The 11,995-nt window shown below is 38.2% G+C and overlaps 2 protein-coding genes and 1 long non-coding RNA gene across 3 annotated transcripts; 2 read left to right on the top strand and 1 right to left on the bottom strand.

Moving 5' to 3' along the window:
- Positions 1 to 838: 838 nt before the first annotated feature.
- LOC141617550 (DNA topoisomerase 1 beta-like) lies at positions 839 to 5,131 on the top strand. The gene is made up of 15 exons (XM_074434739.1): positions 839 to 1,542; positions 1,643 to 1,849; positions 1,942 to 2,022; positions 2,141 to 2,200; positions 2,379 to 2,473; positions 2,661 to 2,817; positions 2,893 to 3,018; positions 3,112 to 3,192; positions 3,302 to 3,392; positions 3,477 to 3,610; positions 3,724 to 3,792; positions 4,125 to 4,214; positions 4,298 to 4,383; positions 4,490 to 4,658; positions 4,923 to 5,131. The coding sequence occupies exons 1-15, from the start codon at positions 928 to 930 to the stop codon at positions 4,989 to 4,991; spliced, it is 2,130 nt and encodes a 709-aa protein (XP_074290840.1). The 5' UTR covers positions 839 to 927; the 3' UTR covers positions 4,992 to 5,131.
- A 146-nt stretch (positions 5,132 to 5,277) lies between these two features.
- On the bottom strand, positions 5,278 to 11,722 carry LOC141617548 (uncharacterized). Its single transcript, XM_074434738.1, has 5 exons — positions 10,730 to 11,722; positions 6,995 to 7,575; positions 6,696 to 6,878; positions 6,360 to 6,561; positions 5,278 to 6,258 (listed from the first exon to the last, which is right to left on the bottom strand). The coding sequence occupies exons 1-5, from the start codon at positions 11,235 to 11,237 to the stop codon at positions 5,528 to 5,530; spliced, it is 2,205 nt and encodes a 734-aa protein (XP_074290839.1). The 5' UTR covers positions 11,238 to 11,722; the 3' UTR covers positions 5,278 to 5,527.
- On the top strand, positions 10,559 to 10,840 carry LOC141617549 (uncharacterized). Its single transcript, XR_012531135.1, has 2 exons — positions 10,559 to 10,666; positions 10,708 to 10,840. It is a non-coding gene; the product is annotated as an uncharacterized LOC141617549 (long non-coding RNA).
- Positions 11,723 to 11,995: the final 273 nt, after the last annotated feature.

The raw sequence follows: 11,995 nt of genomic DNA, 5'->3' as shown, positions 1-11,995 counted from the left end.
GAAAATAAACAAGCAAATCAATTGATTATTTCATAAACAATTAACTTATGTTTAAGACAAATAAAAGGACCAAATTTTATATCTAAAACAGCCCCTGAAATCGCGGTATTCATCATCGTTCATGTCATAAATTGACTCATCAAATAAGCATTATAATAATTGATTAAACATGTTAATGGGATGAGAGGCATAATTTCCACAGATTTTCTTTCTTGAGATCATTTACCTCATTGTCTGAATCTGAATCAATGAAGTGAGCCATAAGACATTTGGTAGGATTTTTCTTTGATGACTTTGAACATCGTTATTGAGATGGGATGAGAGGCACAATTTCCGCAAATTTTCTTTTTATTTGTAATTTAAAATTGTCAATAAATGCTAATTAAAACCATAATAAAAAGTCATAATAATATATATTTTTGTAATAATTGGTCGGTAGGCGGGTATTAGGTGGGTATGGCGTAAAATCCACCCCGCCCCACCATCCATAATAGGTGGAATTTTTGTACCAGTACCTGTCCCACCATCCGCTAAAATTCTACCCCGTACAGCCGTACCCGATCTTTCCGATTTCCACCCCTACCCTCTATGCATTAGTCAAGCATCCATATACAAAGATTAACCTAATGAAATTAGATAAATTTCTTCTTAGATAATCGTTTATCTTATTCAACGATTTAAAAACTCAAAATAAAAATGAAAATAAAAAACAATCTCCTCCTGAGAATTGATCCATTGGAGACGCAGAACCGCAGAAGTACTTGAACTTTTTAGGGAAATTTCACTATTTTTCACCTGATTCTTAATTCCTATATCCGTTGTGAACCAAAAAAAAAAAAAAATACCAAAAAAAATACTCCGTATAAATATCGTGAGGAATATAACCTTTCAAGAACTCGTATATTATTAGTCTTAATTAACACGAAGATGGCAGTTGAAGTTAATTTGTCTCCTAAAGTTGTTGAAACCAATGTTTCAAACAACAACAACAACAACAACAACAATGCATGTGATTCGGACGATGATGAGAAGCCCTTGTCATCGAGGTTATTGCGCCCCAACCGGGTTTCGAAAGCAAGCTCGGGTGAGCGTCTTGGAGATGTATTAGACTCAGACGACGATGAAAAGCCCTTGTCTTTAAGGGTAAGAACGCCCTTAAATTCAACGTTATATTCCTCCAAGTCTGAGACCAATTCTTCAGACGACGAGGCGCCTTTATCGTTAAGGGTTGGGCAAAAATCTGTTGACGCGCCAAGGATAATGCCCTTGGATGAAGGCAAAAAGACCAAGAAAAGGGCTGCTCCTGAGGGGTGTTCTCGTCAGAGTCGTGCTAAAAAATTGAAGATTACGAAGGACAGTTCAAAGAAAACGAAGAACTCGCAATATGCAGTGTCTATGAAAACGCCGCCTGATAAATGGAAAGGGAAGGAATGGAGTAGTTTGGAACATAATGGTGTTTTGTTCCCACCTCCTTATGTTCCACATGGGGTAAAGATGTTGTATGATGGGCAGCCTGTTGATCTCACACCTGAACAAGAAGAGGTGTGTCGAAAATTGGAACGATTTTTGGTTAGAAACATGGTTGGATTTGAGGTATAATTTGGTTGTTTGTTTGGATTAACATGTTTTGATTTGATTGTAGGTTGCATCAATGTATGCCAGCAAGCTGGAGACGGATCATGCAAGGAATCCGGTGTTCAATAGAAATTTCTTTAATGATTGGAGGAAAATTCTTGGAGAGAAACATGTAATTAAGGAATTTGAGAGATGTGATTTCAAGCCGATACACGAATGGTTAACTCAAGTCGCTATTAATGCCAAGGAAGAGAGGAAAAACATGAGTAAAGAGGTTAGTTTTCGTGTCTTACATAGTTAACAATGTAAGAATTTTCATATTCTATCTCCTTGATGAGTTTTGAATATGTAAATATTGTTTTCCAGGAAAAGGCTGCTTTAGACAAGCAAAAATCGGCGAATATAGAGAAATATAAGTGGGCTGTTGTTGACGGAGTAAGAGAACAGGTATAAGTGAAGTCCTTTTGTTCTTTGACTGTTTCTTGATGTTGGCTCTTAGCAGTTCACCATAATATGAGGGTTACAAGTGAATTCATTTTTTATAAGGGTTTAATGGTGCTTGTAGGTTGGTAACTTCAGAGTTGAGCAACCAGATCTGTTTAAAGGTCGCGGTGACTGCCCAAAGGTATAATCGCTGAATCATTTGTTATACATCTGGCACAGTTGGACGGGCACCTATGTCAGATTCTTCAAAATGAGACTTCATTAATGTAGTTAAGTGTTAAGAAACAGGGTGAATTGCATCCTTAAGCTGATCTGATCAGTCTCTCATTACGTTGGTTTGTTGCATATCGTGAATACAGACAGGGAAACTGAAGAAGCGCATCTTACCAAGCGACATTACCATAAACATTGGGAAGGATGCTCCGATTCCAGAGTGTCCTATTCCTGGTGAAAGGTTAATATTTTCTGATCTATGGACTACTTCTTTATACTTACCTTATATACTATTAGCTTGACCTCGAACACGAACTTGACACTTTGAGACTTGACTCGTCAACTCGTGTTAGATACTTTATTCTAACCAAGTCCAATATAGTCCTTAAGCGACAATCCAAGTGTGACTCATTTGGAGTCTTCAACAGGTGGAAAGAAGTAATCCATGACGACACTGTAACATGGTTAGCTCGGTGGGATGATCCTGTGAAACCAAATCAGTGCAAATACGTGTTTTTGGCAGCCAGCAGCCGCTTGAAGGGAAAGAATGACATGGAGAAATATCAGAAAGCTCGGGAGTTGAAGGTCCAGACGCGCTTATACATTTATACATGTGTTCCCGCAGAATGTGTTATACTAACGGGCATTTTATCAATGCAGAATCATATAAACAAAATCAGGAAATCCTACACAAAAGATTTCAAAAGCAAAGATGTGACTATCAAGCAAACTGCTGTAGCAACCTATTTTATTGATAAACTGGCTCTTAGAGCTGGTAATGAAAAGGTATTGATGATGTATTTTAAGTGTCGATAAATCTCTCATATATCGAGTTCTTCTTCAAGTCACTGCGGTATTTATGGCTTGTCTACTTTTCAGGATGATGATGAGGCGGATACCCTTGGCTGCTGTACACTGAAAGTAGAGAATGTGAAACAGATACCACCTAACATATTGGAGGTATAAGGATGTGTAACATTGGAAACCCGAAACCCTTTTATTCACATGTTCTGGTAGCAATAACCAGTCAGGTGTGGAATGGAATGACATATTTCTGTTCTTATCGCAGTTCGACTTCCTTGGTAAAGATTCGATTAGGTTCTACCAAAAGTTCGAAACTGAACCCCTCGTGTTCAAGGCTATTGAACAGTTGCGGAAAGGTACATGCTAGTTTAACTTTCATATCCGATATTCTTTTCTTCAAAACTTGGAAGATTGGCTAAATAATAGCAATCTCGTATCAGGGAAACAACCTCAAGATCAACTGTTTGATAAGCTAGATACACATAAACTGAATACGCATTTGAAGACTTTCATGCCTGACCTCACAGCCAAAGTCTTTCGCACTTATCATGCTTCAATGACGCTCAATAATTTGGTAAGTCATCCTCTTAATCACCTCTGCCTCCGCTGATTGTTTGATTATTTTCTGGTTTAAAGATACGGCGAGTATTTATTTATCAGCATCTAATTTTATTTATCTTATGAAAGTTGTGGGAGGAAGTTGACAGCGATGATGTGAAACAGAAGCTTGAAATATACAAGAACGCGAATAAACAGGTATTATTAGACTCATTAAATTAAGGCTTGTTCGGTTTTCCTTTCTTCTGTAATCCAATCCTTCCCAACTAAAGAAACTTATCTTTCCTTTCTTCAGTTTTCCTTTCTTCTGTAATCCAATCCTTCCGAATTCTTCTGTAATTTACAATTTTCCCTCTTCTCCCTTTATCCATACCAATTTTGAGCATGTAATAATCAAAGGAAAGTGCTTCTGGAACTCTGTTTCATACAAAAAAAACGACTTTGTTTTGAGAATATTTTCCTCGAAGCTTTAAATATCAGTCTTGTGCCTGTCATTGAACAAATCCTAATGGACATTAGCAATTCTGCAGGTTGCCATTCTTTGTAATCACCAGCGTAGTATACCCAAGTCCCATAACACGTCAATGGAAAAGACGACTGAGAAGATAAGGCAGCTCAAGGTAAGTCGACGTAACATACAATTTTTTACATAAACGGAATTTCGTTCTTCTTGGAATTTGATATATCGACAAAATTGATACAGACTGCGCTAAGGGAGCTGCAGAAGGATTTGGATCAGGCAAACATAGGGAAACAATCCATAAAGAAGAGGAAGTTCTCCACAGAAGCGTAATTATCAACTTGTAGCCTTTGGCCTTTGATTTGAAATCTATCTTTGTGATAAAGTTTGTTGGTGTTGCTAACAAAGATTTTCATTAACCAATTGTATGCACAGACTCGAAAACAAGATTGTGAAACAAAAAGAGAAGATACGACGTATGGAAATGGAAATGGAGTCGAAAGAGGATCTGAAAACTATTGCATTGAATACTTCGAAAACAAATTATCTTGACCCTCGAATCACAGTATCCTGGTGCAAAAGGAATGAAGTTCCTATTGAAAAGGTAACTTAAATCATTTGTCTATCATCAAATAATAAGTGTCTGCATGATCTTTATGTTATACGGAGTATATAACAACTGTACCATCCTCCTAAAGCCTCAAAGTCTAGTAAATATGGCCGCCTATCATATCGATAAGGGGAATTTTGATGTACACGAACTTTGAAGGATCTGTAATGAAAATGACAATAATAATAAATCACAACTAAAGGTATAATCCTATTTGTGTACGAGGTACAATAACTTTGACTTGAATGTTAAATGCAGATATTCAGCAAAACTTATATGGCCAAGTTTATATGGGCTATGGATGTTGAGCCAACCTTCAGATTCTGATACACACTTTTTAAGGACTTTACTGTAGCAATTTTGTTTATATTTTTTGCTCCTTAGACACTGTAATTACAAAAACATTGAATTAGTGGATTAATACAAAGTTTTAACTTTCATATGGCGGAGTAATTTTCTTGTCACAATCCCGAGGGTGAAGCTAGAAACGAAACTTTCCTCTTGCTGTTTTATTCGATTATTTATGCTGCAGTATAACTTGACAAATAATCGTAACAATCATAAACTTGCTTGGATATAAACCATTAGAATTTCTCAGGAAAAAAGAAGTCGATTTTCACAACGAAAATAGTCTTTATTTCATAGGACATCTCCCAGGTACATACTACATACATAGGTTGTTACTCCAATACATTACTAGAAACCAAATACATAAAGTACACAAAATAAACATGCTTGGAAGATCTGGCACCAACGAGAAAATAAAAAAGATGGCTAAATTTCATCACATGATAATTTTGTCCTAAGTCCCCACTTTGATTCGACGAAATATTTGAAACTTGGCCATATTCAATAGAAAGCAATCAACAACATCGCTTACCTCCAAAGGTAAGGTGACCGGTCATATGAATGCTTTCGGCTCCACTAGCATGCATATAAGGACAAGCTGGGGTAAAATTGGTAGTCTTGGAATGTCCAGCAATCAATAGGTTCCATTTGGCGTAGGGATCCGTCGTCTTAAACATGGTCCAAGTAGCAGTTGAATTTTCATATCGACTATGGGTTATTCGTGTGTACTTGTCCATCTCCTTATTCTTATTTATATCGTCCATTTTAAGGTCGACCATAAAGATATCCCCGTAAGGTCGTACAGAGTGAACAAACAGAGGTAATGATATGGGGTCCACCGACACCGCAGCTAAATCAGCTGAAAAAATTAGGCTCTTGCCATCTGGGCTAAAACATGGGTGAACACAGTGCCCCGGAAATAGTTCCCTCGCGCGCTTAAACCCACTATCGATCACCTTAATGGGCTCGAAATTTGGGTCGTCAGCCTTGGTAAGATAGATACCAAAGAATCCAGGATCGGGTAGTCCTGGAGGCGCTTGGGCAGTCGGGTTACCACGGTTGGATGCAAATGCTATCCAATCTCCGTTGGGTGACCATTGGCAATGTGTGTCGATGCATTTCCCTTTTGTTAATTGCATGGGTTCATCCGAATCTCCATATTCTGCATCCATTATGAATAGATTCTTGTACATTTTCTTTTCATCTTCATCGTGACCTCTCGTTGATCGGTATACAACTTTTGTTCCTGTTAAAATACGGTTTTGATTGATTACGTACCCCTCTATGCGTGTAATTAATAATAATCAATTAACATAACAAGTTTGTAATTTCGAAAGAGAAAGATACCGTCAGGGCTGGTAAAGGGGAAGGCATTATTATAACCATCAGTCAAGAGCTGGTGTCCCATTTCCCGCTCGCTCACATTTGGGATCATTCCGATGTTTACAGTTGTATTTGCTTGGAAAGAAGGTCCCAAGCAAAAATAGAGGGTGTCGATATCTTTGTTGCTGTTCCATACGGGCGAGAATATGCTGTTTGCACCACTTGTCTGTACGCCCCCATCAAAACCAAACATATACCGTGTGAATTGTGATGAAGCAAAGCAATGTCGACTCTAACTAATAATGTGAATGTGGTCAATAATGATGAAGCAAAGCAATGTACAACACAGTACATGCGTACCTCGTAAGCAATAAATAAGCCGCTTTTATCGGCAACCCACAGAGCTTTGAACTCATTGTCAACAAACGCAAGCTTGGTTCCATCGGGTGAAAACGTTGGGAACACACCTGACACCCTTATAAGTCCTACTTTCTCTGTGTCGGGAGATTGAAATTGGTCGAACTGTCTACCGATCACCCGATACTGTCACAACTCACAATCCAATAAAATCTTAATTCTACAAATTTCAACCACTCATATATATTATAAGGAAATCTCATGAAAATTAAAGAAAAACAAAAAAAATATGCATTACTTACCGCTTCAGGGTCGTCTGTGTTACAGCGATGGTAACCAATGCGCATTCCTCTCTCTTTGTCAACGACAATAAAGGGGTTGAAATGATCAGCTCTAGGCCTTACCATCTCAGTGACCTTAATGACAGGCTCTCCACTTAAGCTAAAGATTTCGATGTGTCGATACTGATTGATCTCACGCTCCTTTTCGGGGTTGTTGATATTATATTTGGATCGGATTGTTGCAACAGCAACTGTTGTTTCATTAACAGCAGCAGGAGTAATGGCATTGATCTCCTTGGGAGTGACCTGGGTCTCAGTAGGTGGGCTTGTTCGCATGTCCAATCGAAAAACAGCCCAACTGGTATCCTTGTCATTGGGAGTGTTGGTGTTACGATGGAAGAAGAGAACGTCGTTAGTGGCCCATGTAGGCCAGCCCCCATTTTCAACCACTAGCTTACGGTTGCTGGGTTTGTCGACGTTCATCACAAAAATGTCAGTTCGTAGGTCTTCGATCTCGCCTTCCCAGCCACCCTTTCTTTGGAATGAGGCCATAGCCACCTTCTTGCCATCAGGTGACACTGACGGGCTTAGGTCATGTCTACCTATTTATGCCAAATCGGATGTTATTTCTACATTTAAAAGATGGTAAACTATAGAAGCAGATTTAAAATCTGTAGTATCAAAACTTAATTGTAAAATACTCGCTAGTCGCTACGATCACAATAACTCCGTATTTGTTAATCTTTGATTCAAATACCTTTCACAAATAATAAAAAAGGCAAACAATTAATTAGCAGTATAAATTAATTCGTAAGTTGATAGCAATTAAGCAATGGATTATTTCATGGGAATAATCCATCCTATGAGTGTCCTGCAAATAACACTCCGGTAATTCCAATTAAATCCATCATATGGGTGCCCTGCAAATAACACTCCATCCTATCGGTAATTCTAATTAAATCCATCTTATCCCTCTTTCTTCCCAGAACAAACTTACCCAATTTTTTGACCGGTTACATTAGGTTACCACTCGCCTCCTTTTTATAACCAAACTTCTTCCTTCTTCCCCATTTCCAGATTCTGCTCACCACCATCACAACTCCGACATTATTAATATAATTTTTAGGCATTAGCTCGTGATAAAGACGGAAAATCATGAAGGTATCCGAGTCGGAAAAGACGGGTTAAAACAAGTCAAATAGAGCGATTTCAAGTAAAGGGAGGAGCAAGGTCAACTTTGACTTTATAAAAAACCATGTGAACCCCCTATTCATTTGATTACTCGACAAACTCTTCTTCAACCCCATCAACAAACATCATTTTGAACCCACAAGCAGCCACCATCAACTCATCTCCGTTCAACTTCATTCATCACCCACCTTCATTTTAAATCGTCACCATCATCACCATTTCACATCATCTCCATTCCGTACCAAGAAGTGAGCCCTAAATGCGCCATCGACATCCTGGGAATTCGGATAAAACCCCGAGCCCATAAATCAAACAACCAGCAGCTACCCTTCCGCCATCGACATCCGGAATTCAGATCAAAACGCGAGGAGCATCCTGAAGCACGGTGGTCGAATCAGAGGAAAGGCTAGTAGATGGGTCATGCACGATTATTGGAGTTCGACGACAGAAGGTGAAGGTGAGTGTGATTCCGACATCGAGACGGTTGTTTCAATTGGTGGTGAAAGACTGAAAGACTGAAAGGTGACAGTGTTGATGTAGGGGAGTCGTGTTTGAGGTGTGGGTCAGGTCTCCGGCGGCCGTCGACGATGATGGTGGGGTGGTGGTTGACGGTGGTGGGGGTTTGGTGTTGATCTCAAATCGGTCTTCGTCTAGTTCTTTGGTATCATTTACAAGGGTGACCTATTCTGCAGGTTGCCCGTCTTCCGAGAGTGTTATGGGGAAAAAGGGGTAGGATGAATTTAATTGGAATTATTGATAGGATAGAGTGTTATTTGCAGAGCACTCATAGAATGGATTATAGTTCGTGGAAGAAAATAAGTTTCTTGATATTTGAAATCTTGAATTGTACTCTCCCCATAAATAATCCTTAAGCAATTTGTATAAAACTTAATTGTAAACCTGAGTACCTAACTTTACTAGAATGCTAGGCACAATTAGAGCGGGTAAATAATGACGCGACACGAAAACATGATACGAATACGACAAGAAATTAATGGGTTTGGGTTGAAACTTGATGACCCATTTATCATTTATGTAAGTGAGTCGACACGAACACGACACGATATTTAATTGGGTCGGGTTTGGGTTGAGCTCTTTAAATATGAACCTAACACGAATGACATGTTTAGTAATTTATCCAATTTTTTCTTGAACCTATATCACATAAATATATTTTAACTTTCCAAATATAGGCTTGACATGAAAACAGGACAAGAACGGAGAACCCAACATGAAATTGACGGGTTTGGGTTGAGACTTGATGACCCGTTTATGTAAGTGGTTCGACACGAAGACAAAACGATATTTAATTGAGTCGGATTTGGATTGAAGAGTTCGTGACCTATTTACATGTCATACGAACACGAATACGATATGATCTGATCTGTTTGGTAGGTCTAGCCACAAAAGTGCACAACCACACAATGATGTGAGGTTTTTAAAGGAACCGGACTGGTTTCGCACAAAAAATGGCATCATCCAAAATCCAAATCCAAACATGATAATATTGGATCAAGATCTTGACCATAAGCAATATTAACTAGGCTTGGTAAAATAAATCCGAACCGGAAAAACGTATCAAAAATATGTAAAGATAGCCAGATATAGGAATCGGGATGTTGGAGTCGGGTAATGTTATATCGCATCGAGACTACATCCAGGTGCGGTTCGGGTCGCTTACGGGTCGAGTTAGTTGGGTCAATGCTTAGCACAAGTTCGGGTCGGGCCGAGTCAACGGGTCATTTAGATAGTACAAAATTGAACCGATTTAAGCGGCAAACTGAAATGGACCTGGTCAAAATTGAATTGTAACTCAAACTAAAGCCAGCCTATTAAAATCGAATTGATTTTTAATTCCATCCGAAACAAAATTTCGATACCATCCTTTTTAAGTTTTAACATACCATATCCTTATAATAACTTATATGTAGAACTAGTCATTTTAACATACTCCGTATCATTTTCATGATTTTGCAATAGACAATAGTTATATTTTCTCTTTCATTCTTAATCAAGCAGTGAAGAAGCGTGTCGTGTCGTCTTCTGACAACGAACGATAATAAATATAGTTATCCACCTTTAAATATTGTTAAAACGACAAAACACATAAGACCGATCTTAAGATAAGTCAACACTAGGCATAAAAAATTCCATCGGGGCCAGATTTAGCTTAGTCCACAGATTCATTTACATAATGTCCATTTCTAATTACAAAAGTGTGTTTTTTTACTAGCTCCCCGGCCGAATTATTTATTTAACTTTTATTAAAATACCTTGTAAAAATATAAAAAATAAATAAATGACTGATACGCATCAAAATAAGAGTATGAAAAAACAATAAGGGCTCATTAGTCGTTAATGGCATTGTATGAGATGCAAAAATTACTACGGTTGGTTGATTTTGCTTAAGATCATTTTAACTTAAAACATCTCAAAATCTCCTTTTATTTAATCAGTTGTATAAGATGTCGTAAATTAAAATGGTCTTAAAAAAGAATTGGTGTAATACTTTAATTATACTATACGTATATATTATAAAACAGTTTTACATAAGAAAGGTCATACCATTGCCAGTAGGCGTAAGGCGGTCGGTCTTTCCGGTCAAGAGATGGGTCTTAAAAACAGCAGTCCAAGGTTGATGAGGCTTAGAAGGATCCTTAGTAGAGACATAGACAAGATAATCGCCAGCAATGCACCCACTATCTTCCATCCTAGTACCCTTAAACGCACCATATACCTCAGCAAAGTTGTACACTTCTACTTTCCCATTAAACTGAATCCCAATGTGAAGGGTTTCGAGGTTCTTAGTCCGTTCCGACACGAAAAGCAGGCCGGTAACAAGGCCTGCTTCAACATCAGCTACGGTAGCCTTGGTGGGTACTTTTTTGCTCTTAAGGATAGTCTTAAGAGCAGAAGGTGGGATGACTTGACCGTTGTAGTTGTAGTGCTTACCGTCAGTCATAGAGGTCTCATCGGAGGGTGATTTGGGCTTGTATGGGCTTGAGTATATTGCTAGTGGTACTGGTGGTCTGTATGTTGCAAAGAAGGCTATTGTTCCCCTTTCTTCTCCCATTTTTTCTTTTTTTGTTGTGGGTTGTTTCTTTGATGATGCTTAAGTGTGTGAAAAAAGTTTAGGATGTTATGGGGGGTTTAAATTAGGTAGGAGTCGCGGGATATTTAGACGTGCTAAGGGGGTCAATCAGAACGGGTTCGGTTGGATCAACATGGGTCGGGCTTGTTTCGGGTTTGCGGCCTTCCGATCAGGTTCAGGTCAAGCAAGGTTATTTTAGATTCGGGTCGTTTTCGGATCAACTTTTATCGAATTATTCATATATGATAATCAATTTCTTCTGATAAGCATTCGGGGACGGGTTATAGCGGGTCGGCTCATTAGGATTTCGGGTCTTGAGTTCGAATGTCGAGTCGAATACAAGTCGATTCAATTTTACCAGATCTAGGGATATAGATGGATTATAGCTAGACCAAGAGATTTTCCACAATGGCTACTTTCTCCGTCTAACTCATTTTTTTATTTTTTCATAAAGATATTTTAATCACAGGTAATAAATAATTGGGATAAAGTGAATATAAATTTATTAATTCCTCTTAATAGATCATTTGTTTACCTATTCCATTTTAGGCAGTTCCAAGACTATACAACTGGATGTACAATGGTTATTTTAGTCTTTTATCAAATACTTTTGCAAAAAAAAAAAAAAATAATGTAATCCAATTTTCAATTCAATCCCCTTCTGTCTCTAACTGCTCCATATTTTTCTAACTCCTATCCATTTTCCTCCGTCATCCAGTTGATGAATCATATTCTCTAAA

Source organism: Silene latifolia, chromosome X (assembly GCF_048544455.1).
Source record: "Silene latifolia isolate original U9 population chromosome X, ASM4854445v1, whole genome shotgun sequence".
NCBI lineage: Eukaryota > Viridiplantae > Streptophyta > Magnoliopsida > Caryophyllales > Caryophyllaceae > Silene > Silene latifolia.
The sequence above is the reverse complement of the archived record's forward strand: the minus strand, read 5'-3'. Positions and strand labels throughout refer to the sequence as shown.

Coding starts and splice junctions, on each gene's coding strand:
- LOC141617548 (XM_074434738.1), bottom strand. CDS start 11,237: ATGGGAGAAGAAAGGGGAACAATAGCCTTCTTTGCAACATACAGACCA. Junction 7,576..10,729: donor CCTTACGCCTACTGGCAATG/GTATGACCTTTC, acceptor TGGCATAAATAG/GTAGACATGACCTAAGCCCG. Junction 6,562..6,695: donor GCTTATTTATTGCTTACGAG/GTACGCATGTAC, acceptor GGGGGCGTACAG/ACAAGTGGTGCAAACAGCAT.
- LOC141617550 (XM_074434739.1), top strand. CDS start 928: ATGGCAGTTGAAGTTAATTTGTCTCCTAAAGTTGTTGAAACCAATGTT. Junction 2,818..2,892: donor AGAAAGCTCGGGAGTTGAAG/GTCCAGACGCGC, acceptor TTATCAATGCAG/AATCATATAAACAAAATCAG. Junction 3,793..4,124: donor ACAAGAACGCGAATAAACAG/GTATTATTAGAC, acceptor GCAATTCTGCAG/GTTGCCATTCTTTGTAATCA.